The sequence below is a fragment of the Chiloscyllium punctatum genome, chromosome 10 (assembly GCF_047496795.1).
Source record: "Chiloscyllium punctatum isolate Juve2018m chromosome 10, sChiPun1.3, whole genome shotgun sequence".
Taxonomy (NCBI): Eukaryota; Metazoa; Chordata; class Chondrichthyes; order Orectolobiformes; family Hemiscylliidae; genus Chiloscyllium; species Chiloscyllium punctatum.
The window spans coordinates 17,022,029-17,049,714 of NC_092748.1; the positions used below are offsets into that span (position 1 = coordinate 17,022,029).

At 46.7% G+C, this 27,686-nt stretch overlaps 1 protein-coding gene across 2 annotated transcripts in view; it reads left to right on the forward strand.

Annotated features, from left to right (window-relative positions):
- col6a2 (collagen, type VI, alpha 2) overlaps window positions 1–26,339 on the forward strand; it is a 75,609-nt gene extending 49,270 nt beyond the window's left edge. Inside the window, exons 20-29 of one of the 2 annotated variants that reach the window (XM_072578607.1) lie at window positions 1,247–1,297; window positions 3,593–3,628; window positions 4,289–4,351; window positions 4,575–4,637; window positions 6,251–6,286; window positions 8,459–8,504; window positions 9,452–9,604; window positions 10,704–11,156; window positions 11,486–11,524; window positions 15,781–17,396. In XM_072578607.1, the coding sequence (XP_072434708.1) occupies window positions 1,247–1,297; window positions 3,593–3,628; window positions 4,289–4,351; window positions 4,575–4,637; window positions 6,251–6,286; window positions 8,459–8,504; window positions 9,452–9,604; window positions 10,704–11,156; window positions 11,486–11,524; window positions 15,781–16,070 (1,230 nt within the window). In that variant the 3' untranslated portion in view covers window positions 16,071–17,396. Of the gene's footprint in view, window positions 1–1,246; window positions 1,298–3,592; window positions 3,629–4,288; window positions 4,352–4,574; window positions 4,638–6,250; window positions 6,287–8,458; window positions 8,505–9,451; window positions 9,605–10,703; window positions 11,157–11,485; window positions 11,525–15,780; window positions 17,397–22,927 lie in introns of those variants that run through there. The other variant, XM_072578606.1, reaches the window with a different exon arrangement.
- Window positions 26,340–27,686: the final 1,347 nt, after the last annotated feature.

The following is a 27,686-nucleotide window of genomic DNA, read 5'->3' on the forward strand; positions in this document are numbered from 1 at the left end:
TGAGGTAATAATAGATGATTTTATGGTATTGTGAAAATTATATTGGAATACTTTATTTTTTTGTAACAATTTATTTGGCCAAAGCACAACGGGGAAAGTATAGAACTCCTCAAGGTCTTTAATGCATAAGTAATTCTTTCGGACATTCCTATAGTTTGGATTTATTCCGGCCTATCAGCCACTTAGTTTTATGTACCACCTGGGTGTGTAATTGAGAGAAGAATGATAACTCACTTTTTATTATTCGCTTGTGGTACGTGAGTGTCACTGGCCAGGCCCAGCATTTATTGTCCATTCCTAATTGCCCAGAGGGCAGTTAAAAGTGATGAAGTATTCCATCTCACTCCTACTGTGTGCCTTCTAGATGATGAACAGGCTTTGGGGAGTCAGGAGGTGTGTTACTCACTATAGTATTCCTAGCCTCAGAATCAGTGGCTACACGAGCAGGTCAATGTGATGAGTTCAGTTGAGTTTCTGGTCAGTTATGACATCCAGGTTGGTGACAGTGAGGGATTCAGCGGTGGTGATGCCACTGAATGTCCAGGGCCGATGGTTCCATTCTTTGTGGTTGGAGATGATCATTGCCTGGCATCTGTGTGGCAGTTGGTACCAATGCCCACCGATTTGGGCTCAGGTCTCATCTACAGGAGACTGGCAATTTCACACATGAAGAGCACTTCAATTTGAGGGACAGGTGGGTCCCGGAGCGGGGTGGGGGGGGGGGGTGCTGAGGATGGGACTGGAAAGAACGATCAAGACGCGATGCTGCCAAGATACTTCAGGAGAGATGGGAAGGCAGAGGAAAAAGATAATATGGAGAGACAAGGTAATCAAATTAAGAGAGTGATCGGAAGAGGAGAAGAAATTGCTGAAGGGGAGGGTTGATATTAGGCAGTGGAACTGATATAGGAGAAAGATGATCAAGCAGAAAAGGGAGGAAAGACTTACCAGGGGGAGGGGGTGGTGAGTGGGCCTGATCTTTGACGGTCAGTACTACAACTGAACTGGAAGATAGCTCCTAGATCCTTCAACCTCAACATTCACATTAGTTAACATTTTAAACCTGAGATTTGTGCTGCTGGTTTCCAGTGCACCCTTTACAATTAGATCTCTGGTACTCCATGTTTTCTTGGTGGGTCAATACTTAAAAAATATCTCACTTGTATGAGGTTGTTTTATAAAAACAACTCTTTTGAATGTTAGGGCTTTGCTGTCGATGTGACTCCTTTCTTGAACTGACTTTCAGGGTGATAAAGGAAGGCAAGGATTCAGCTTCCCTGGACCCAGAGGAGAACAGGTACACGATCTGCCTTGTTTTACTTGCATCTCAAACCTGTCTTATGACTTTATGGATGAGATTTTCAGCATGTTCGCAGGCTACTTATTCAGCCTGAGGCCTGGAACGCTCCAGGTACGGAGCATAATCAATTCCGAACCCAAAGCCCGCTGACAAAATGTAAAAAGCTCTTCAAACAAAATGTGTCCACAAACGGACTGGGTGGTGGTGTAAACCAAAGGGCATTTTAACATCACCTTTGGTAAACGTTGAAAGATTGGGAGGTGAGCTGTAGGAACACCAGTCGCATTCATCCCAAGGGTGAACACTTTTCATCATTTCATTGCAAATAGATCAATGCCCCTGTTGTGACAAAGTCTGCAAAAGGACAGCAGAGCTTCCTCGTGGCCCGTCCCTTGTTATCACAGGAAGCCATTCAGCCCATCGTTTCCCCTGTTGTCTCGTAGGAAGAGCTATCTGACTTACTCCTATACCGCATATATTTTCCAAGGCAGGAAACCCTGAGTAATATCAGTGAGCTCAGTATGGGCTGGGTCTTGAAGCAGAGCCTGTTTTGACCTGCACCGTTTAACGTTGGCACAATATTTGGAAGTCTTGTTTTTTCTGATTATCCCATCAATTGTTCCTGGAGCACACAAACAGCCATTTGGTGCTAAATAGCAGCTGCAAGAACGACCTGCATTCCACTGAATGCGAAAGAGCTGCTCTGTGATATTCGTAATGGTCATTTTCACTGATTGGAATGGAAGTAGTCTGTATCACCAGGTTTATCACTTCCCCTGAAATTGGAACTTGTGCAACCGTAGAACATAGAACAGTGCCACATAGGAACGGGCTCTTTGGTCTACGATATTGTGACGAACATGACACTAAATTAAACTAATCGCTTCTGCCTCCCCTTCGTCCATATCCGTCCAGTCCTTGTATATTCAAGTGCTGATGTAAAAGTCCCTTAAATGCCCCTGTCGTGTCTGCCTCCACCACCAGCCCCTTGGCAGCACATTCCAGACTCACACCACTTCCTGTTTGTAAAAAAAAAACTTGCCCCCCCCATCTCCTTCAAACCTGCCCACTCTCACCTTTAAAAGCATGTCTCCTTTGTATTAGATTTTCCCAGAGTTAAAATGACTATGTTGACCATTTGATATTTGTAAAGTGAAAGTAAAGTTACCATTGTCCCAGAGACCCATAGGGCTGCTGTCTTATTAAGGAGAGAGAGAGGGGGAGAGACAACTGGCTATGGTTTCACCTCAGGATCACCGTGCCTCAGGTCAGAGGAAAAGGTTGAGAAGGCGAATCCTTCGTGACCTCAGCCAGTGCATCACACAGCATCATAACCCAGCTGTCGGAGCCCCTTTGATATTCATCTCACACAACAAAAAAAGTCCACCAACTTGACATCAGGGATGGTGAGCGTTTGATTTGGATCGAAACCATTCTTCCTCTGTGTTCCATCGCTTTAGCGTCCTGAGCACGGCTTTTTTTATAAGGTGGTCACCAATCCATAACTCAACCCGCTCATCGCCTACCAAATCAATTGCATCTGTATTCATGATGTGAAGGAGCCAGAGTTAGACTGGGGTCAACAAAGTTAAAAATCACACCAGGTTATAGTCCAACAGGTTTATTTGGAAGCACCAGCTTTCACAGCGCTGTCCCTTCATCAGGTAGCTGTGGAGCAGGACCATAAGACACAGAATTTACAGCAAAAGATCTCAGTGTCAGGCAATTAAAATGATATGTTGAACAAACCTAGATTGCTTTTAAGTCTTTCATCTTTAAGAGTGGGTTGCAGATTTCGGTTCATTAATATATAAATCCCAGAACTTGTTTTAAGTCACATTCTCAAGATAACTTACGGTTTTATGAAAAAAAGGTGACAGCTCAGCTTAGACAATGTATTAAAGGTGTGAGGTTAGAGACTGTCTGTATCCCAGTCTTGAGTCAGACTGGTTCTATTTCCAAAGTAGGAATTTATAAAATATTACATGGATTTACTGCCTGCAGATTGAGCACTTTTTGAACAAAAATAGAATGTATCTGCGATTACAATTCTGCAAATGCAAATTCACCCCATAGACTTGTGTGTGTGTCTGTGTGTGGGAGAGAGAGTGTGAGTGTGTGCGTGTAACTTCCTTATTCATGAATAACCGGCTGCATCAGTGTTTGCACAGATCGAGCATCTTGACTGACTCATAACCAAACTTACTTCTTAACTGACGGCCTTCATTCTGATATTTTCTTTCACTCAGTGATCTGCAGCAGCTCATTGCTGTGTGTCTCTTTGCTTTTCAGGGTGACGAGGGAGTAAGAGGACCACCTGGATATCTGGTGAGTGAGGCCTCTGTTGGTTTGGAACACAGCGTGTGGTGAGTTAATGTAGAGGTGTAGTGGGTTGTGCAGATCATTGTCAAAGGTGACAAGCCAAAGGAGGTGGCTGTAGTTATGACAACCATTCCAGTTGCTATTGCTTTGGAGGAGTTATTATAACCTGTGAAATGGAAGGTTCAGTGTAAATTCATTGTAATTGAAAAGGCAGAGTTCATCTCTTGCTGAGACAAGTGCTTCTGACTTGCTGCACCCAGATTAGCATCGCAGCATTTTAACACCCATTATAACACGGAAAACAGATTTCCCAGCTTCACCGCAGAATGGCCTCGCTCTCACTTTAAGGCACATCCTCTTGGATCATCCCCTCCCCAGAGGCGCTGGGGGCAGAGGGATTGATTTTTTTTAAATCATCTTAAATTGCCTCAAATAGATTATCCCTTAGTCCTGGTGTGAACGAGGACGAGTCTGTGCAACCAAAGTGTAATTGCTGGTGTAGTACACCAAACAGCATTGAGGTGTTAAGCAGCAGATTGACGGGATAGTTTTGCTGGGGTGAGGGTGACTGGAGTCTCGTGCATGGCAGGCAGGTTTGAAGAATACTTGTTCAATGCAGAGCAAATTGCAATTAGCCCAATGCTGAGACTGACCTTCTCTCTACAGGGTATCAAAGGAGAAATGGGACATAAAGGAGACGCGGGTCCTAAGGGGAACCCTGGTGAACCAGTAAGTATTCTCCAGGTTTCCTCCTCTCTTACTGAATCAACTGATGTTACAAGAAAATCCCTTCTCCACTCCAGTTTAATGAGTTTCGCATTCCTCTTTGACCATACCTTGCCAGTTCTTGACCAATCCATCAGCCTTTTGACATTAAGTCTTTAAACGTTGAAGCAACTAACATCGAGTTACATGATGAATGCATCACACTGTGCTACTCCTTTCCCTCTAGGGTGACCCGGGACCAATGGGTGAGCCAGGAAACCGAGGGAACCCAGGAGGGCCCGGTAGGGAGGTAAGTGCCACTTGTTTGACACCTCACCAAGGACTGAAAGGTTCTCCAGTTTGGATCTTGTACTGCAGCACTGATGTTCGATGCCACAAACTGTCTGCAGCACAGCTTAAGGCGAAGAACTCTAAACTGCAATGGGATTGATCCAACGCTCATGGAGACTATATTCTAAGCTGCCAGAATGAATCCTACAACCTCTTGACTCAGAAGTGGCCTTGCTACTATCAAACCAAAGGCTCACAGTAATCCAAATGAACCAAGGCCTCATTTGATTCCCCTTGCTTTCCACGTGCTGGGTCTTTTCTGATCCTGTAACTTCCAAGCAGCTTCTTAAAAGTCTTCAGTATCCCATCGGGAGAGGTAGCTTGTGTTGAAGATCCTGGATCCGTGCTCTTAGGGTGCTTTTAAGTGACAATATTGTTTAGTCACGGCCTAGAAAAATGTCACCATTCTACTCAGAATATTTGCAGGAAACAGTTGCTGAGACTGCCATACTAATGTGAAGCAGTCAGCGAGTGCAAATCATCACTGGAATGGTAGGGATTACAGTCGTACTCCCACCACCATATATGGAAACAAAACCTGAACTTCGAGATACCTAAGGGTCTGTCTATGGTCCTCACTTCCAGCAGAGGACTTTCATTTGCATGCTGGGAAGGTGAGAAAATCAGGACTACATTCCTCACCACCAATGGATAATGGGAACTAAAACATTCCCATAAATTGGGAGGTGGCATTTGGAGAATGACTATTGTGACACATTTGTGAGCAAATTTCATTTGACACCTAATATGTCAAGGGCTTTTGTAACAGCTGGATAAAGCCTCATTGTGGTCATTTCAGGAGTCCCTGGAACCTAGCGAGAAAGAGAGAGACCAGAATTTCTGATCTCGCATCGAGGTAGATCCAATAGGAATCTTCAGGCCTGGATCCTGAAAGATGCTATTCTTACTGGATAGAGATAATGTATTTAAACTCTTAACATTCAACCGCGAACACAGTCAGCAAAGCTCATTGGAGCTTTTATCCAGTAAAGCAGCCCATTGGCCCGGATCCTACACTTTGGGCCTTTTCTCCACTTCGGCCAAGTCAGGGTTTTTGGATTTCTACCCTCCCCGAAGCATGTAGGAAAATAGACAATGTCTCACCTATCAAATCCAATATGGATTTAATCGAGTGACCTCATTGGACAAGATTTGGAGGTGCCAGTGTTGGACTGGGGTGTAGAAAGTTAAAAATCGCAACACCAGGTTATAGTCCAACAGATTTAATTGGAAGCACTAGCTTTCAGAGCACTGCTCCTTCATCAGGTAGTTATGCTCAACAGCAACCTGACAAAGGAGCAGTGCTCTGAAAGCTAGTGCTTCCAATTAAACCTGTTGGGCTATAACCTGGTGTTGTGTGCTTTTTAACCTCATTGGACAAGTTTGCTTACCCCAAAGAGCCTCAAAGCTCCACACCATTGTGAGTAGCGGGATGTTTGGGTTGGGAGAGGAGGGCATTTTTCAAAGCCAGTTAAACTAGTCAAGCTAGTAGATGAAGAGGCACTCTATCCGACACGGAATGTCTCTCTTTATTTTGAACTAAATGTGTTTTTTTCTCTTGTTTGGTTTCAGGGTGATCCTGGCCCTCCAGGCGACCCTGGCCTCACTGTAAGTATCCCCTGTTGAACGTGTTTCCTGGCCTAAGGCGGGCAGGGTTCAGGGAGCTCTCCCTGCATTAGGATCACTCGCTCTGCGCATCCGTATTCCAAGAGCATTTGATGCCACGTCCCCTGCCTCCCGTGACCCACCCTCACCCTCTCACCATTGGTCAGCCACATGTCCGTCTTTGGAGAGTCCCACCCTCCCACACAGACCGTAACCATCTGCCTCTTTGTCTGACTGGATAATTCCTGATAGTCGAGACATTATCCCTCCAACGTTATCCCTCCCAACATCAAATGTTTCTGGCTATGAATACAAAGGTCCACACAAGTGAATAAAAAGCACCTTTTTTTTATTTGGCCCTATGACATTTTTCCTGGGATTTTGTTTGTCCAGAGCAGTAGGAACGAGATTGAACATTAGTTGGTGCAGACCTCAGAACTGTTCTGGAGGGCTGACCATCCTGCGCTGTATCTGAATAATAAGGCCCTGGTATACCTGGTGCTGGAAGGGGACACAGCGCCCCCATAGGATCACATAGGGGAACTTCAGAATAGCAGGCAGTTTGCCCAGAGAGTGGAAGAGAGCTTCTTCAAGGAAGGCATCCTTGTAAGAGGATTCGCAGTAGGTTAAAATCTTCGAGGAGAAAGTGAGGACTGCAGATGCTGGAGATCCTGAAGAAGGCCTCATACCCGAAACATCGATTCTTCTGCTCCTTGGATGCTGCCTGACCTGCTGCGCTTTTCCAGCAACACATTTTCAGCTCTGATCTCCAGCATCTGCAGTCCTCACTTTCTCCTAGAAGAGCTTACCCAGAGAGTGAGGATTAGATTAGATTAGGTTCCCTACAGTGTGGAAACAGGCCTTTCGGCCCAGCCAGTCCATGCCGACCCTCTGTAGAGTAACCCACCCAGACCCATTTCCCTCTGACTAATGCACCTTTCACTACGGGCAATTTAGCATGGCCAATTCACCTGACCTGCATATCTTTGGGCTGTGGGAGGAAACCGGAGCACCCGGAGGAAACCTACACAGACACGGGGAGAACGTGCAAACTCCACACAGTTACCCAAGGCTGGAATTGAACCTGGGACCCTGATGCTGTGAGGCAGCAGTGCTAATCTCTGAGGATGAAGAGTGAATGAGTGGGCCCAGGATTAATTAGCCAGTTCAGGAAGGTGAACCACTTGAGGGAAGGGGTCAGGTGCAGTGCTGTTTTGTTTAAGTGTATACTGACCCCTAACTGGTCAGCACAGCCATTTTGTGTTCATTCTGAGCTGAGTCTAACTTAAGGGCCAGGATTGAGAGGCTTCGCAACCCTGCAAGATTAGAAATCTCCAGGAATTTGACACTCCTCTTGAGTAACTTGGAGATAGAGTCCCATAGTTATTTACGATGCCTGTGTGCATCTTACAGTTCTAGATGCTGGGGGGCCTTGGTGAGTTGCTGTGGGTACATGTTGCAGATGGTACATACTACTACCATGGTGTGTCAGTATTGGAGGGAGTGGATGTCAAGTGGGTAGCACTGGTGCCTCACAGCTCCAGGGACCCGGATCCGATTCCCGCCTCAGCGACTGTGTATGTGGAGTTTGCACATTCTCCCCGTGTCTGCGTGGGTTTCCTCCGGGTGCTCCAGTTTCTTCCCACAGTCCAAAGATGTTCAGGCCAGGTGGATTGGCAATGGGAAATTGACCGTAGTGTCAGGGTGGCTTAACCACGTGGAATACAGGGTTACAGGGATAGGGGGTGGGTCTGGGTGGAACCTCTTCGGAGGGTTGGTGTGGACTCGATGGGCCGAATGGTCTGCTTCCACACTGTAAGGATTCTATGAATCAAAGGACCTTCCCTTCTGATTGGCTGTGGGAAGGCAGTCTTCCTAGGGAGTGGACCAATGGCAGGTGTGATTTGGGCTGTGCTAGTTTGATGGAAGATCCAGAGATGCAGCCAACTGCCATTCATCGATTCATGAATCAACACCTTTAGCCGCATCAGACAGTAGAAATGATCCCTCCCCACTGTCTCCAGATCTCATATACCGAACAAACACATTCTCTCCCTCTTCGCTACATTCTCAGAGTTATCTACACTACCTGATTGTTTTGCTAGTGAGGACTCGGAGTTGGGTTGAGTTGATGCCTCCCTCCTCAGTAACACCTTCTGATCTCTGTTTCCCCAGGATTGTGATGTGATGACTTATGTCAGGGAGACATGTGGATGCTGTGGTAAGTTCATCCTGATGATGATGTCAAATTGCATAGCACGCAATGAAATTCAGAGACCTTCCTTCAGAAAGCCTTGCTGACGGTAAACTGCAAATCTTAGCAGGGAACCATGCCTTGTAGGAATGTAGCAATAAAGCATGAACAATAGGCAGCAATCTCTGTGCATTCTTTTCCCAGGAATGTACCACAATGATCTAAACTCAAACATCTGTATGTTTGGAATCTGGTAGTTGGAGGTAGGACTGAGTGGACCTTATTAACATGGGGTACTAGGTAGCTTCCTATCTCCAACGCAGATGAGCAGTCTGGATGTTTACCAGGAGCCAGTTGAGAATACTCTGAGTTGTCTGTCTACTTACACAACCTGTCAAAGTATCACCTTTTGTGAACCGTAGAGACGGGTACTGGAGTACTGAATCAGTCACAGGTTGTCCACCCCTTTTCAAACACTTCTAACAAGTGTGTCAGCTGAGAACGAAATAATCACATCACCTTCCTTGTCTCCTAGAGGTTAGTCATCGTGTACAGGTAAGAGCAGCTTGGGAGGGACCAGTACCTTCGCATTTCTCTCTGTCAGAGGTTTCCATCGCTGGTGGTTTTCCTCCCTCAGAAAATCATCCATTGATGGCGAGGAATCCAATACTATTGTATCTTCTGACCAATGATAGTAGGAGGCCTACAGGGTGGACCTTAACATTTTACATCCATAAATTGCTACGTACCCACATTCCTTTGGACACCAGTCAGTCCACTTATTAAGTTGTCAGTGGAGTGGATTAATTAATTGGACCAGTCTGGAATTTGCATTAACTGCGTCCCTCAAGCATATAAAAGTGTTATACGGGCTTTCCCATGCGATGTACCAAGTTCAGTGTTGGTGAGCACAATTTAATCCTTATTTCTTTACCATTCCCTTCTCCTTGCCCTTTCTTCACCCTTTCTCTCAGACTGTGAGAAGCAGTGTGGACCACTCGATATCGTATTTGTGATTGACAGCTCAGAGAGTATCGGCCTGACCAACTTCACCCTGGAAAAGAATTTTGTCATCAATACTGTCAGCCGCTTGGGCACAATAGCCAAGGATCCCAAATCTCATACGGGTGAGCGATTCCAGGAAAAGTCACCCTCTTATATGACCCTACGTCTGCGTTGTAGGAAACATTCTTCAGTAAATGCCTCAAAGGAAATATTTACATAAGTGGACTGGGCTGTATTTCCTAAAACTTTTCAAGCAGAGATAATTTTCTTCTGAAATCTGAACTGATCAGGCCTATCACTAGAGGCTGTGTAATGAGGGTAACAGTTGCCTGTGAAATGTGGGTCTGAGACGAGCAGTTGTTAACCGGGAGATGCTCACAGTTAGTTTGTTTTGACGAGATTCATGTTTAAAATCTCTGATTCCTGGAAAACCTCTTCTGTGCACCTCACACTGACCAGCAGTGTTAGCATCATCGAGCAAAATGGTCATCACCACCCCCCCCTCTCTCCCCCACACCTTGCCTCCCCTCCTCCCGAGAGCCCACCTGTGCAAAACAGTCACACGTGACAATTCACTCTGTGGGATGTCTGTGCATTTGGTTAGTACACAGCAATGTAATAAACTCCAATGAGATCACTCCTGAAACCTTTTGTGAGATGGCACTCCCCCCCCCCCCCCCCCCCCCCCCCACCCCGTGTGTGTGTGTGTGTCTCTCTCTCTTTCTCTCTCTCTCTCTCGATGTCGTTAAAGAACAAAGAAAATTTACAGCCCAGGAACAGGCCCTTCAGCCCTCCAAGCATGAGCCGATCCAAATCCACTGTCTAAACCTGTCGCCCACTTCCTAAGCATCTGTATCCCTCTGCTCCCACCTACTCATGCATTTGTCTAGAAACGTCTTAAATGAATCTACCGTGCCTGCCTCTACCCCCTCTGCTGGCAACGCGTTCCAGGTGCCCACAACCCTCTGTGTGCCACGTGTATCCCCCTTAAACTTTCCACCTCTCACCTTGAAAGCATGACCTCTTGTTATTGATAACCTCCTGCTGGTGTGTTCAGCAAGGACTTGAGCATGGGCACCGATATATAAAAGGAACTTGATGAGCCCTTGCAGAAAGCGCACTGATATCCCTCTTGCCTGGTGCTCTACCTCGCTAGTTGTGTGTGCGCGCGGTCTCTGTTTATTGCTGATTGTGTTTTTTGTTTTAACTCTGGGACTGCAGGAGCCCGTGTTGGCGTCGTCCAGTACAGTCACGACGGAACCTTCGAGGCTGTGCAACTGAATGATCCCAAAATCAACTCGCTGTCATCCTTCAAGGAGGCCGTGAAGAAGCTGGAGTGGATCGCGGGCGGCACGTGGACCCCCTCCGCCCTCAAGTTTGCGTACGACACGCTGATTAAGGCCAACAAGCGCGACAAGGCCAAGGTCTTTGCCGTGGTTATCACTGACGGCCGCCACGACCCCAGGGATGATGACTCGCTGCTCACCTCCCTGTGCAAGGGCGACGTCATTGTCAATGCCATTGGCATCGGGGACATGTTTGCCAAGCCACAGGATGACGAAACGCTGAAATCGATTGCCTGCCGACAGGACGGCCGGGTGCAGAGGATGAACCTCTTTGCGGACCTGGTGGCCGAGGAGTTCATTGATCAGATGGAGGAGCTGCTGTGCCCCGGTATGTCCCACTCACAGGCAATGGCCTCCCTTTCTAAAGCTGCAGTCCAGCAGGAATCTGCAAGGCGGAATTGGGGGAGATGGAGGGTGGGGTGGGGAGTGCAGATTACCAGATGCCCGCTCATCATGGCACCAGTCCTGAAGTCCCTGGCATGACCTTCATGAGGATTTGGGGTCCGAGAGCGTGCCATCACTTTGTATGCAGCCAGATTTTCCCAGGGCTTGCTGAAGTGGGCCGTCAAATGACCACTTCAGAGATATAAGATATTATTTCTTCCAGTTTACTTTAAGACCCTTGACCCTTTACATCGTGTTCTGTTTGTCTTTCAGACCCTGAGATTATCTGCCCTGATCTCCCCTGTAAAACAGGTAAGTTGCAAATATATCATTGCACAAAGGGTCTCACTCTGAGGCCACGTTCAGAACATATGGACTGCAGACAGACTGGAATCACACCAGACGTAAATTGGTCCAGAGACCAAGAGATTGTAAAGGGGATAGGAGTGAGGTCGTCTTTGCTTCCACTTCTACAGCCTGCCCCTGAATTGCACCGATGCTGCTGCCACATGACAGGAACTCCATTTGCCAGTTTTCCTGGTTTTTTTTCCGTTCTGGGATGGTTAGCGGATGCAAGAGGGATCTGTAAGTGAGACTTGATGCAAGTTAGGACTCAGTCAGCAGAGGGTCGAATGGCCTTAAGGGTTAAATGTGACAAGCCGGCCAGGGATGTGGTAGAATAATTCATCTCTGGAGATCACAGAGACCTGCATGAGGGCTTTCCACAGCCGATCAGCTGAAGCAAGCAGGGCAGCAGGTAGAGTTAAGGAAGTGGTAGCAAGCGATCTCAGAGCAGGCGGGAATGGCCCCCTTAAATCCTCAATGGAATGGGCATCAGGGAAATATATTGACTCTTATTGCAGTGACTTGGACACTGGATATGACATTTGGAAGCTTTGCTGGATTGGATGTAAGATCCAGGGGCAGGAGTAGGCAGTTCTTTGCCTCGAGCCTGCTCTATCATTTATATGATCGTGGCTGGTCTCACCTCGGCCTCTACTCCATTTTCCTCCCCGTTTCCAGGCGCCCTTCAACCCATTACAGATTAAAAATCTGTCTGTCTTCTCCTTAAATGTAATCAATGTCCCAGCATCCCCTGCACTCTGGGGTACTGAATTCCACAGATTCATGACCCTTTGAGAAAGCAATTTCTTCTATTTCTATTTCAAATCTGCCACCCCTTATCCTAAAACTATGACCTCTTGTTCTAGATTGTCTGACATGGGGAATCATTCTTTCTATGTCTACTTTGTCAATCCCCTTTAGCATCTTATGTACCACAATTCGATCTCCTTTCATTCTTCTAGACTGTAGAGGCCTAAAATGCTTAATCTCTTCTCCTAGGACGCACCTTTCATCTCATCATCTGGAATTAATGTAGTTAACCTTTCCTGAACTGCTTCTAATGCAATTACATCCCTTCTCAAATAAGGGGACCAAAATTGTACCTGCTAATCCAGATGTGGCCTCGTTAATGCCTTGTACAATTTCAACAAAACCACTACTTTTATACTCTATTCCTTTGGCAATAAATACCATTTGCTTTCCTTATTTTCCACTGTACCTGTGTCCTAGCTTTCTATGATTCATACACAAGGACACTCAGATCCCTCTGCATTTTGAAGTTCCTTTCCATTTAGATAATAAACTGCCTTTTAATTCTTCCAACCAAAAGCGATAACTCCAACCCCGTCTGCCAAACTTTGGTCCGTTCAGCTAATCTATCCATATCTGAATTTCTTATTCCTTTATCGCAGTTTACTTACTCACCCACCTATTTTCGTCTCATCTGCAAATTTGGCTATAGTGCTTTCTGGCCCTGCATTCAAAGTCATTGGTACAGATTGTAAATAGTTGGGGCCTGAGGAACAAATCCTGTGGCACCCCACTGGTTACATCTTGCCAACCAGAAAAAGACCAATTTATCCCAAATTCTTTATGCTGGCATTTATTGTTAAGAGACGATCAATAGTTTGCTAGCCTGGTAAGGACAGCAGTTTCCTTCTCTTGATGATAGGTTTCCCTCCCAAACAATCAACAATGGATTCATAGTCATAATTAGATTCCTAACTCTGGATTTTTATTGAATTCAAACCTTACTGTCTGCCCTGGTGAGATTTGAACTCAGGCCCCCAGAACATGAACTGGATTAATAGTCTACTGATAACATCAGTAGGTCAAGCCTCTCTGTTTTCTATTGGCTAGCCAATCCTCTATCTAGGGTAATAAATGACCCCTAACCCCATCAGATCTTATCTTGTGTCTTAGCTCATTAAATGCCTCCTGGAAGATCAGAATCACTACAGCCACAGGATGCCCCTAATCCACTTTGCTTGTTAAATCTGCAAAGAACTCCAACAAATTACTCCAACATAAAACCCACGTAACCTGTGCTGATTGCGATGGAATGCATTTTGATTTTCCAAATGTTCCATTACTACTTTCTTAATAATACATTCCACCAATTTCCCATCAGCAGCTGTTAAACTAACTGGTCTATAGCTTCGTAATTTCTGCCTCCCTCCATTTTTGACTAAGGGTGTTGAATTAGCTTTTATCCAATCCACTGGAACCTATCCCACATCCAGGGTATTTTGGAATATTATAACCAATGTATTCAGTATATCTGCTGCCACTTCTGCAAAGATCCTAGGTGTGGGCCATCAGACTCTCAGAGCTTGTCTGTCTTCAATCCCAATAGTTTCTCACTAACTTTTTACTAGTGTTTTAATTTCCTCCTTTTCTGTAATCTCTGAATTATCTATGAGATTTTCAAATGATGAGATTCATCATTCACCACGAGATGAATGAGAGCCGAGAGTGCGGTGCTGGGAAAGCACAACAGGTCAGGCAGCATCCGAGGAGCAGGAGAATCGACGTTTCGGGCGTAAGCCCTTCATTCCTGACGAAGGGCTCTTGCCCAAAACATCAATTCCCCTGCTCCTCGGATGCTGCCTGACCTGCTGTGCTTTTCCAGCACCACTCTCTCGACTCTGATGTCCAGCATCTGCAGTCCTCACTTTCTCCTACTAAGATGGATGAGTCCTTGGTGTTAGACGCACAGACATAGATGGAATGGTTGCCATTGTCAATGTGCAAGTCTGACTGACCAGCACAATGTTGCGCAGGGGAGCAGAGGTGAATCATTCCATTACCAAACCCCCTGAGCAAACAGAAGCCAGTGGGGGAATTGAAGGACGAATTGGAAGTTGGGGGTTTATAGGTACCTTCCTCAGGTGGGCACATCCATTGTAATGTAACAAATACTGAGAATGTTGGAGAAACTCAACAAGTTTGGCAGCATCTGTGGAGTGAGAGAAACAAGAGTTGATATTCTCAAATGTTGGTCAGAACCTACAGAACTGAAAGATTTCCTTGATGTTATTTCAAGGAGGAGAAGGGAGCCAGTAACTGTCCCTGTACCAACACCAAGATGGCCTTGTCATTTACTTAATTCCTGCTGTAAAACCCTACTCAGCTGCTTCCTCTGAAATGCCATTAAAGCATTAGGGACATTGTTAAAAATTCTTTCATGTGAGGTGGTCATGGCAAGAAAATTTGTTGTCTGTCCCTGGTGAACTGACTAGTTTGCTCAGGCCATTTCTGATGACACTTACGAATGAAGCACATTGCTACAGCTCTAGAGTCGCATGTAGGCCACAGCGGGTTCTGATGGTGACTTCCTTCCTTGAGGAACCTGATAGAGTTTCACAACAGCCAAGATAGTTCCATCATCATCTACCACCCCCAAAGACTAGCGTTTGGTTTCAGATTGATGGATTTAATCAGGTGTCAATGCCACCTGCGGTGGGATTTGAATTTCTGTCAGGCTGAGCATCGAGCTGGGCCGCTGGATTACTAACCCACACAGAAAATGCTGGAGAAACTCAGCAGGTTTGGCAGCATCAGTGGAGAAAAGGAAAACGAGTTAACATCTCAGGCGCAGGGGTCCTGGGAACTGCAGAGCTGCAGAAGACTCGTACTCGACTTGAAACAAGAAGTCTGTTTTCTCTCCACAGATGCTGCCAGACCTGCCGAGTTTCTTCAGCATTTTCCGTGTTTGCTTCAGATATTCAGCATGCATGGTATTTCACCTCTGCACTGTTCGTCCCCAGTGGCATTAACACTGTCTTCCTGAGGTGGTGAAAGATACCGTATAAATGCAAGGCTTTTTTATTAATTGCCTGCCTTCTTGTCCCTTCTGCCCCCCCCCCCCTGTCATTCTGTGCTCCTGTTTATAACAACTGCACTTCCACTTCAAAGCCTCAGCTAGATGTACAATTGCCAGTCCGACCTACAAAGCATTTTGAGAGGGACCAAGTGAGGTAACTTGTGACTGAGTGAATCTCTATGCTGCTTTCTCCCCACCCTCCTCTAGCTTATCTCTCCACGCTTCAGGCTCACTGCCTTTATTCCTGATGAAGGGCTTTTGCCTGAAACGTCGATTTCGAAGCTATTTGGATGCTGCCTGAACTGCTGTGCTCTTCCAGCACCACTAATCCAGAATAGTATACTCTGTCAGCCAGTGTCAGCAAGCCTAAAACTGTTTCTTTTTTAATCGTTTTCAGATATCTTAAACAGTAACGCTGCATACACAGATATCCCACCCTCACCTATGCTTGGGACCTACCCTCATAACTGGTTACAGACAATCCAGGAGCTTAGATCAGGCATGCAAACTACCAAGCTCCCAGACAGCTACAACAAACTGGTAGCAACTATGACTTACACCGCAGGGATGGCCAAATTCTCCACCGGAGAGGAACGAAAACATTGGACAAACCTATTTATAGATTCTTTTAAAATGATCTACAAGGATATAACGGGGAATGCTGAAAAGGCTATGGGGCTATGTTAGGTGAATGGGCTGTGAGGGATGCTTCTGTGGTTAATGTCCCACAGTTCATACCAGCCCATACCATGGTGTGGGAGGGCAATGAAAACCCGGCTTGTCTCGCAACTTCTCCTTCCCAGCCTTGTACCCGGTCACCAGTGGCTATTTGTAGCTGGTCAGCGGGCAAGCTGGAAGGGGGTCACAAGACTATTCTAATGCAGAGGTTTGTGTAGCTCCTTCTAGACTGTCGCTTGTTGAGTTTGAGTCCCAGGACAGGTCCCCAGTTTGCACTGCTTAAAGCAGTTCACTTATCGCTGCAATGGATTCATGGTCCACACTATCGCCATTAAAAAAAAAAGTACTGGGTCAATCAATCTGCTGCTGTGACAGGAGAATTCAGTTTAGCAGTGCAGCAAGGCCACAGGAACTACCTTGTGGTTCTCCCTGAATCTGGACCAAGCTTAGGTCCGTTGTTTGGGTGGTGCCAGGGGGAATGGCCTGGCCTAGCTGGCGGATCCTGAGGGCAGACTTTGCTGCAAGTGTAGAGTCAGCAGCTGAAGTGGAGACCCTCCAAATGGATGTGGTAGGGCGGGAGGGAGTCAGCTCTGGGTGTAATCACCCACCCGAGCTTTCACATCCAAATTCCGCCCCACCCACCCCAGAGGCCTCCCACCATCGATTGGCTCACAGCACTTGGCCTGCCCCAGCCAAATTGAGAAACAAACTCCTGAGCATCCCGCTGGGTGAAGCCTTACCATAAAGTTCCATCCCAACTCTGATATATTAATGACTAATATTTGCCAGGAGTCTTTTCAGCGAAAAGACGATTGCACGCAATTCTTTTGAATGCCCCTCCGATTTTTGGAATCGCTCAGATGAGTTTGGAACGTGAGAAGGCTCCTTGGCTCTTCTAACCATTCTCCCATTTGGTTAGGTCTGATTGAGGCCTCAGCTTCCATCTTACTGCCTGCTCCTCTTTGACTCCCTTATTAACTGAGACTCTAACCTGGCCTTCCAGGTATTTCATCCTACATCAGAGTCTTGCAGCTTAATCCTTGGTCATTACATCGGACTTGGCAACCCCAGTTAGTGTTGAGTTTGGAAGGCTGGGATTCCCTGGAATGCTTAGAGGCCAAGGGTTTGTGCTGTGTTCCCAGCGTTGTCTGATTAGATATTTGCATTTCCAGTCCTCTCCCCACTCCCCAGTCCTTGGCCCTCCCCAACTCCCAACTTCTCTTCAGAGGAGGGACCTACATCTGGCGCCCTGTTGTCTAGGTGACGCACACTTCTGCCCTTTCAATGCAGCTTTCAACTTGTAAATGTATCAATTAATAAACATCTTATATGATTCTTGGAGGCTGGCTGATGTTTTCATAGAAAAGAAAAGAACAAACTTGCATTTGTATAGCACCTTTCATGACCTTGAGCCTTAAAAAAGCAATGTCTGACTGAATAAAATACTTTTAAAGTGCAGTTGCTGCTGTTATATGGGGAAGGCAGCATTCAGGAGGCACACAGTAAGATCTCACAGACAGCAAAGTGATGACAACCAGGTGATCTGTTTCTAAGTGAAGTTGGTCAAGGGATTAATATCAGACCAAAATGTGAGGAAGGTCTCTTCTTCAAAGCAATGACTTCAGATATTTTTATGTCCACAGCAGAAGACAAGGCAAGGTTTCAGACTAAAATCAGTCATTCCGAGAATGACAGTGCCCAGTCCCTCAGGATTGGCATGGTCCTGGAAATTTTAAGTGTTGAAGGCTCCGGAGAGGGACTTGAGGACTTCTAACTTAGAGGCAAAGGTGCCACTGACTGTGCCATAGGTTTGAAGTCAGGAGGGCTTTGGTTTTACAACAGGTCATTTGGTAGACTTGAGTGCACAGGCAACAGGTTCCCAATCAGAGCTCAATGCCAACACTTACGAAGGTAGCTGCACACTATGGATTGTACAATTGTAATGAGGACATTTATTCACAGATCCTAACAAACTGGGACTCCAAGTCAGAGCTTTCCAAAGTGGGGGGGTTAGAATCCCAGATATTACACCCCACCCCCTGATCTAATGAGAGATGCTCCCATTTTCACCGACTCTCCACCACATCCCACCCCACACTGAGGGGTCACAGGAAATTCAGGCCTCGAAAAGGAGCCGCAGTGGGGTAATAAAAACAGAAATTGCTGGAGAAACTCAGCAGATCCGGCAGCAACTGTGGAGAGAGAGAGCAGGGGGTAACCTTTTGGGTCCGGTGACCCTCCTTAGAGCAGTGGGGAAGTGTTTGGGAAAGCACGGCCCTCAGAACCAGGTGCTCAATGATGCCAACCCCCATGTGCTCCATTGGATATGGCTATCTCATGGGTCACTGTGACAATGGCAATGGTTTGGTAATCTACGACACAAGTAAACATGAAGCAGAGAGTGCTGGAAATCCCTGGCAGGTCTGCCATCTCCTGGACTGGGGAACCAATAATTCACCGTTTGTGTGCGTCAATTTGGTCAGGATTCATTGGCATCCCTCTGACAATGGATCGAAACCTACCTTCCCTCTTGCACTCAAAAATGTTGCTAGATCTGCCAGTTTTCCTTTCAGTTCATTCACAGGATATGGGCGTCACCAGTCAGGTTAGCATTTATCCAGCTAAGGACGGCATTAGTGAACCAGATGGGCTTTTACATCAGTTGGCAATGGTTACATGTCACCATCTTTATTTCAGACTTTATTGAGTTGGAATTTCACCATCCACTCTGGGATTTGAACAATGCCCCAGAACATTAGCCTGGCGCTCTGGATTGCTAGTCTAATGACATTACTGTGATGCCATCGCCTCCCCATAGGTTTCCAACGAATTTGCATTTATTTTTTAATTCATATCTTACTGAGCTCCATCCATTGAATGTTGAGAAATGAAGTGTTGCGGGGAAGTGGGAGGTTTAATTTGGGGATGAATAAGCTTTTGGGACCTACAAGTGTACATGGGACCTGGGTACAGATGATCCAAATGTTTACTGTGTGGCAGATATCTGAAATGGCCATTATTGACTGAATTTGTTTCCTCATCTGGGAGTGATGTAACAAATGGGATTGCGATGCTGGCCATCTGTCAGTCATTATTGTTGATTCAAACACATGCCCCATTAGCCTGGGACTCTGGTCTGACTAGCTCTGCCTCTCTCACAGAGGAAATCCATGATTAGCCTCCATTGGCATGAAGTTGCTTCAGAAGTAAGCAAGAGCTTTCTTTTGCTGTTTTGTTACTCACTTATCTATCTCAATTTAAAACAGAAAATGTGAACGGACAAAACCAAGAAAACTCCAGGTGAATCAACAAAGAAATCCAGCGGTTATCCAATGCTGGATTAGCTCTCAACTCAATGTCAGAAAATGTCCACTCACTAATAGCTCTGATGGTCTACTCAGTAAAAGCCACATCCTTCTAACTGATGGGTTTTCTGTAGTGTTCTGTCACAGCATCACTTTATCCAACCACCATCGTCCCTCTTTCTGCTCATCATGTGCTACTGGCCTTTTAACAGGCCCACTGAGGAACCAAGATCCAAGCAGACGTGAGCAAGTTGTCCAACGAGACCACCCTCTTACTGACACGGGCTGGTGAAGCTGGGACGTTCATATTCACGCAGTGTGCCACACACGGCCTTACAGTAACCATAGCCTTCAGGCCATGAAGCCTGTGCAACTCTGCACTTTTGCCTTTGATCTGTTTAGTCTGAAGTTTAGTGGTCTGAAGGTTTGGGAAAGGCTCTTCTTTAAGTACAATTCAGTGATGATGATCATTTAACTATCATCAATTGTAAAAACCCATCTAATTCACTGATGCCCTTTAGGGAATGAAATCTATCATCCTTATCCAGTCTGACCTACACTGCAGACCCACGGCAATATGGCTGACTGTTAACTACCCTCTGTATATTTAGGGATAGTCACTAAACATTGGCCTAGCCCACATCCTGTGAACTACAAAAAGGAATTCATGAGGGGAGGAGGCGGACTGTTATTGATAATGAACTGAACAGTTTGTTAATTCTCCCGATGGAAAGAAAATTCAAAACCCCACATTAATTCTGGCGATTTCACAGCCTCTTTTATGCAGGACTGTATCCATTTTTGTCGCTGACTGGGTGTGGATCGAGTCGATGTGGTGTGGACCCTGGAGATATGATGTTTTCTTTGTTCCGGGTCCCGGAACAAAAGTAGAAGTGATTGTTGGATTGCATTACAGAAGCCAGTGCCCATTTTCCAGATGTTAGCTAGGTTTGCCTGTTTGGTCTGTGGAGACATTTGTGTCTCCCTGGCCATTACTTCATAATTAACACTTAATAGCACAATAGGGCAAGTGGTACCATAGTGGGGAAGTCACTGGACTAGTAACCCAGAGCCCCCAGGCTTAATGCTCTGGCGACCTTGATTCAAATCCTGTCATGTCAGCAGATGAAAATGAATTCAAATTTTTAAAAGTCTGGAATTACAGGGCGGGCTAATGGCATCATCGACTGTCCTAAAAGCCTGTCTGGTTCTGCAAAGTCCCTTGCAGGTCTTGCCTCCATGTGACGCCAGACCCATAATGATGTGGTTGACTCTTAACTCCCCTCTGAGATGGTCATGTGGCTGAAGGGATGGGTGATAATTGCTGGCCCAACTGAACAAATATAAAACAAAATCTGGAGGCAGTCCCTTCCCTGTTTGGAAGGAAGTGGGTGAGGGATGCTTTACGAGAGGATGCTGTCGTCTTCCAAAGCGGTCTCAATTCTCAGGGACTGTCCCTTTTATTTTGGGACCTCGTAAACTGTGATTTCACTATTGAAGGAAAAACTGAGGGAGAGAAATTGCGAAATGATAGCCCTTCCAATCTAATTTGATGCGAGGAGGTTATTCGAGTCTCTACTGATCGGAAAAGTCACAAGCTGACCAGAGCGAGTCAAGGTGGATTTGAAAGAGAACGCGTGTCATTTGAACAAGCCCAACTAAGTGTTCTGAGAAAGCTGGGAAAGTCATAGAATGGTGGAGGTGGGGGGGAGGTGCGGCATATGAATGCACCTTATCTGGATATCCACAAGGCATTAGATATGATTGCAGAAACCACACTGAGGGTTGTGTATTGACCTGGCAATGAGCCATTGGGAGATGGAGATTTGGGATAAGGTGTATATACTTGAACTGGAAGTGGTGCCCATAAGGATCTGTGTGGGGGCCTTAACAATTCTCTGTATTTATTAAAGAGTTAGTTAATACATACATCCAAACTTACTGATAAACAGATGGAAGTGGCATGATAAATAGTTGCATCAGAAGTAGCTCATTAAAATGAGAAATTGATAGGTTAAGCGAGTGGACAAAACTGCGGCAGATGGATATCAATGCAGGTAAGTAGGAGTTCATCCGAATAAACAGATGGATGTTAGTAACTTAATTGACAAAAAACCACAAGCAGTGGAAGGCTAAAAGGATTTCAAAATCAATGTGAACAGATCACTTAAAAGTCAGATAGCAAACTAAAATACAAAAGCCAGCAGCCGCTGGCCTTTGCATCTGTAGGTTAGAATCACAGAGAAGTTTTCTTGTGTCTACACAAATCCATGTTTAAACCAAATCTGAAGTGGTGCAGGGTCCACAGCATATTAGCTCAATCCATGTGCCCAGCCAGTGACAAAATTGGATACAGTCCTGAATAACAGAGCTGGACTTAACATGAGGTTCTGAATTTTCCTTCTGTCAGGAGAGTTAAACTGTTCAGTTCCTTATCATAAGTGACCTTGGATGGAGTACAGTGCAGTTTCAGCAGAATACACCCAGGTCTCCAAGCGAGTTTCTGAACAGACTCACTGAGTTTTAATTCACTGGAATGTAGAGGATTTTAAGCGATGATTTGATTGACACGTTCAGGATTCTGAAAATAGTTAAATCAGGTGGATAAGGAAAGAAATATTCAGCCTGGAGCGCAAGGGGAATCTAGGACAAGGGATGTCACCTGAATATTAGATCTTCATGGAGCAACATTTTGCAACATGTCATTGACCCTGTGAATTTGAGGGTCCATTGAAAATCTCGGAATGGAACGATAGGTTTTTATCAGGCTGGACCACAGCTGACAGTCTGAGGACTCTTGGTGTCAGTGTAGATCCTTTTGGGGTCAGGGCGCAACAGCTTGCCTCTTTGCTGGATTTGACTGTTGAGGGTCCAGAGAAACCATTGCCCTGCATGAGGGAGCCAAGAGCAGGGAGGCATCAGCTTTGAGTTGGAGTTGAAGGCCCCTGAAGCAGTCAGTGTGATCACAAGGGCCTGGCTCTGGACAAATTGGTCGCCGGGTTTTGCTCTATCATAAAGTGCTTCCTTGGTTGTCGAATCTTGAAAAATTAAGTTCAGGCCCACGCTGCATTCTCTGTCATCATTCCCGTCTGGGTAGGAGAGCCCAGACAGATAGACAGAGCCAGATAAAGCAGACCTGGGTTCAAACCCAGCCTCGGGTGGCTGGAGTCTGCACGTACTCCCTGTGTCTGCATGGGTTTCCTCCCACACTACACAGACATGCAGGTTAGGTGGCTTGGTGGCTCAGTTGGTAGCAGAACTGCTAGAGATCTGGGTTTGACTCCACCCTCTGGAAACTGTGTGGAATCTGCTCGTCATTCCTGTGTCTGCATGGAAATCCTCTGGTTTCATCCCACAGTCCAAGGATGTGGAGGTTAGGTGGGTTGGCCAGGCTAAATTGCCCCATAATGTCCATGTGTTTTCAGGTTAGCTGTTAGACGTGGTTAATGCGGGATTTTGGGTGAGATGTTCTTCAGCGGGTCATTGCAGACTCGAAGGGCTGAATGGCCGCATTCCACACTATGGGGAGTCTATGATTCTACTGTTTGGTGTCTTTTCCAGAGTTGGCGGTGGCACCCTGCACCCACCGGCCCGTGGACCTCGTCTTCATGGTCGATGGCTCTGAGAGGATGGGCGGCACCAACTTCCGGCATGTGCGGGAGTTCATTCAGAAGATGGCCACCACGCTGCCCTTGGCCAACGGCAACAGCGACTCCAGCCGGGCCCGCATCGCCGTGCTGCAGTACGGCAGCGAGGATGAGCAGCAGCTGGTCTTCGGGCTAAGCCGTAACCTCACCGACATCCTCGACTCGCTGGCCACCATGACCTACCTGGACTCCTCCTCCAACGTGGGCTCCGCCATCATTTACGGCATCCGCAACCTGGTGCAGAGGCCGGGCACCTCACCCCAGGCGGCACGCCGCGGGGCAGAGCTCTCCTTCATCTTCATCACCGACGGCACCAGCGGCAGCAAGAGCCTCGGCGAGGCGGTGGACTCCATGCGCAAGCACAACGTCGTGCCCACGGTCATCGCCGTGGGGCCCGAGGTAGACATGGACGTCCTCCTGCAGATAGGGCTGGGCGAGAGGGCAGCTATCTATCGAGCTGCAGAGTACGCTCACATCCTGCAGCCTAGCTTCTTCGACAGAGTGTACAAGTGGATCTGTTAAAGACTTCAAATGCAAATCCCTCCTCCCCAAGAAAATCACGTAAAATCCACCCCTTCCTGTTTTTTTAGTTTCATGTTATTTCAGGAAAAGGTAAACCAAGGTGCTTCTTTTTTTTTGTAATATATATATCGAATTATTTTTTATCATCGTTCTTTTTCCCTTTGTGTATGCGTGTGTGTGTGTGTGTGTGCGTGTGCATGTGTGCGTGTGCGTGTGTGTGCATTTCGAGCTTACTAGGCCTCAGGTCTGCTCTGCTCCAGTTGCCAACTCTTGCCATACGTCAGATGGGCCCACTGATCCCCTCCCCAAATTAGCCGAGAGGTGATTGACACGTCCATCATCGCGCTGACTGGACGAGTGAACTGAGAGCCCGTGACCTGACTGGCTGATACTTGATTAAGACCGGAAGGCACAGGAGAGAAGTAGGCCATTCAGCCCATTGAGTTTCCTCTGCCATTTGGCGAGATTGGTGGCCAACCTGATGATCCTGCACCCCACTTGCCTGGCTTTTCTCCATAGCCTTCGATTCCCTCACTTGAATAATGCAAGTGCAGACTGGGATAGTGGCAGCATAGAGGTCAGTGCGAGGCAAGAATTCCGAGGAGCGTGTTGAGGGAAATTTTCTGCAGCAGTACATTCCAGTCCACAATAAAAGGAGTCCCTTTTGCACCCTGTTCCTGGAGTGCGGAATATGTTTCCAGTTTGTTTTGCCCATGACACTGGATTTTTTAACAACCTGAGTTCTTGGCAACTCCCTGACGATCCCTGAGAAAGTTGTCAGTTAGTCCTCCACCTAGCCAGGCAGTCAGACATCTCCCTTTGCACAGACAGCCAACGCTGCTTTGTTTCTTCTCCCATTTTGTGCATGTTTCGATGTGTGTACTAGTCAGATTTTGCGCCCCACAACGCTCAGATTCTCCTACAGGACCCGAGAGGTGTCACTGTCACTTGGCGACCTTCTTCCTCCAGCACCCACCCACCACCCAGGCCAGCTCCTTTGGACTGTAGCTCCTCGTTCCCCCCCCAACCCACGTTCCACCTCCGCCTTCGGAAGAATCTGCGAAAGAGATAGGGCCCAACCACAAAAGGACACAAGTCATGCGGACACCAGGGAAGCTGAAACAGAGGCAGAAAATGCTTGGTCGGCCTCTCAGTTGTTGCTGTAAAGTGTGAATTCGGTGTATGTGCACGACCAGCTTCTTACCTCTGCCCCTCCTGTCCCTCAGACGGGCACACGGACCAGACAGCACCAAAACCCAGTGCCTTATACCACCTGCCCCCCCTCCCACCCCACCACCAACCTCTATTCACGGACTGAGAAAGCATTTGATTGTGAATAGTTGAATGCCATGCACACCGTAGTAGGCCCCAAGCAACAATGTGCGGTATCTGCTGGGTCAGCCCAGCCTGACTGGTGTCCCTCGCACTGTGAGTGTTGCAAACAGTGTTGACTGAACAGTGACGACCACCAGCTATCGCAACATAACTCAGCATTTGCTGGCTGTCAGTGGTTGCGTTTCACCGTGTGCAGAGAAGGATTTGGTTTATTGCCCTGGGTACATGGTGAAAGTGAGACATTGTGCTGCATTAAGCCATGAGGGAAGAGCGACAGATTCTGGCTGAACCTAATCAAGCCGACATACTGGGCAAATCTTACCAGCTGAGATTTGACCCTCTCCGTTGGGTTACAGTTAGTGCTGGCTGCCATTTTAATAGAGCTGGTCACCTATTGTGCAATCGTGTATAGTTTATTTATGTTCTGCAATGTTCTTGTGTTGGAGAACCACATCAGGCATTGCCGCATTTCACTGACAATCAGGCTCCAAGGTTGAATTGTGTACGTAGTCACTTATTGTGGTGGGAATTGTCTGAGTAAAAGGAGGAGGAAGTGAGACAGCACCCTCTAAACTTGATCTGAATCCCCAAGACCATGTTCTCAGAGGCACAGGAAGTGCAGGAGGCCTAAGTAGAGTCTGCTTTCCTTTGCCAGGGGGTGTTTTATTTGGTGAGGGGTGGAGGGTGTGGGAAGGTGGTCTTTGGCAAGATGGTGGTGTTGCAGTGGGTAGCGAGAAGTTGGCATTTACCCAAAGCTTAAACTCATGCAGAAATCCTTAAAGAAACGAGGTGTGAAGGAAAGCCGGCTTGTCCCCGTTTGGGACCTCCAGGGCTGGCAGGAACAGGAAAGGCACGGTGAGCCATCTGACAGAGATGTGTGGAGTCCCTGGACCCAGGGCAGTCATCTCGCTGAAAAGTTTGGACCTAAATCGATCTCCATTTTGGACGCCAGCAGACCTTCTGCGGGGTCGTGCTGGCGTCCTTTGTCATTTTGTAATTTCTTGTCGTGCTCACCAGTTCAGTCTGGATGCCCGGTGACTCCATGTTCACCTCTCCCTGTCACCCAGTACTTAGGATAAATCAGGCCCCATGCCAGCTCTGAAGTGCGGCACAATGCGTTCCCTCAGAATGGGACTCAGCCAGAGGGTGAAACCAGTAAAAAAACACTTGGAAGCGAATACACTGCTCCTCTCTTTAGGAGGATACTATTCAAGGTTGTTCTACTCACCACATTTTACTGTTTTTACCTTTTGGATGGCTTTAGTGGCCCAGGACACTAAAGCTGCGTTCCTGTTGTAACTGTGTATTGCAAACCACAAAGCTTTGTAATATATATTTCTAATGAACATTGCAATAAAGTAGTCCACATTGTTTGTTACAAAAATGTCTTTTTCATACGGTTTGCCGCGTCCAAATTTGACTTGTCTGTACTGAATACAAAAATCAATAAACGGATTTTCCAAAATAAACTCTGTTCTACTTTTGATCTCCTAAAGTGATGTTGGATGCCAGTTCAGAATCGTAGAGTAATGTAGAAGGGGACCTGCACCTTAGAAGCATCATTAGCCAATGCCAATCTCTTATCCCCACAACCTTACCCACTGTTTCCAACCAAGTAATCCTCCAATGCCCTCAGTTGAACCTACCACATTTCCAGGCAGTGTATTCTGTACCCTCACTGCTTGCTGTGTGATTTTTATTTTTGTCTTATCATTGTTACATTTATGCATCGCTTTCAATCTATGCCCTGTATGTTTTTTCCCTTTGAGTGGGAACACTATTTCCTATCTACTCTATGCAGCCCACTCATGGATATTGAAAGCCCATTAAATCTGTTCTCAGCCACCCTTTGTCTAAGGACAACAGTCCCTACTTCTTCAATCCACGATGTTTCTCATTCCCGGAACCATTCTTGTAAACTGCTTCTGCGTTCTCCAATGCATTCACATTTTCACACAATACTCCATCTGAGGACAATTCAGTCTCTTATATGTTTTAAATATGACCTCCTTCCTCTTGGACACAATGCCCCTTTTAATACATCTGAGGGCACTACATGCTTTCTTAACTGCTCTCCCCACCTGTCTTACCACCTTCAATGATCTATGCACGTTTACACCAAAGTCACCCTGCTCTTGCACTCCTGTTAGAATTGCACTCTCTGTTTTATATTACCATTCTTATAATGTGTGGGGATTGTTCCTGCTCTCAATGTTATCTCCAGGAAATCTGCCTGTGTCTTACTCTTGTCCAAGTGCGCACACAACTTCGCCTTGAGCTGTTCATTGCAGTTGCCTCTATTCATTTTTCTGTCAAGTGTCCCCACCGTGCTTAGTGGGGAAGTGCCCCACTTAGTGAATAATTGCGTCTTGTGGCGCCCCAGCAAGTTTCGGCCTCTCCCCTGATTGCGCACTCTCTCTTGCACGCACCTTTGATGATCCCTTCCATGTTGAGACCCTTTCTCCTAATTCCCCCTCCTGTCTTTGCTGCCTCCTTCCGGCCCCCAAGGGGATGCAGACTTTAAACAGCACATGGTTGCCGAGTCTCTGTCTCTGCCAGCAAAGCTGATCTGTAGCAGCTGGCTGAGCAAGGGGAGCTGTATTCCAGCACAGGAGCCTCTGCTCCTCAACCACCTCAACCACCTCCTCCAAACAGCGAGTGTAAGGAGCAGCAGTCATGAGTGAAACGCCAGGAAGGCTGAAGCTGTGCTCTTTGTCTCTCCAGTCCCCTCAATGCCAACTCTGTTCCCTCACCACGGACTCCCACCCACCTTTTATTCAAACACAGGATGTGGGCACCACTGGCTGGTCCATCCC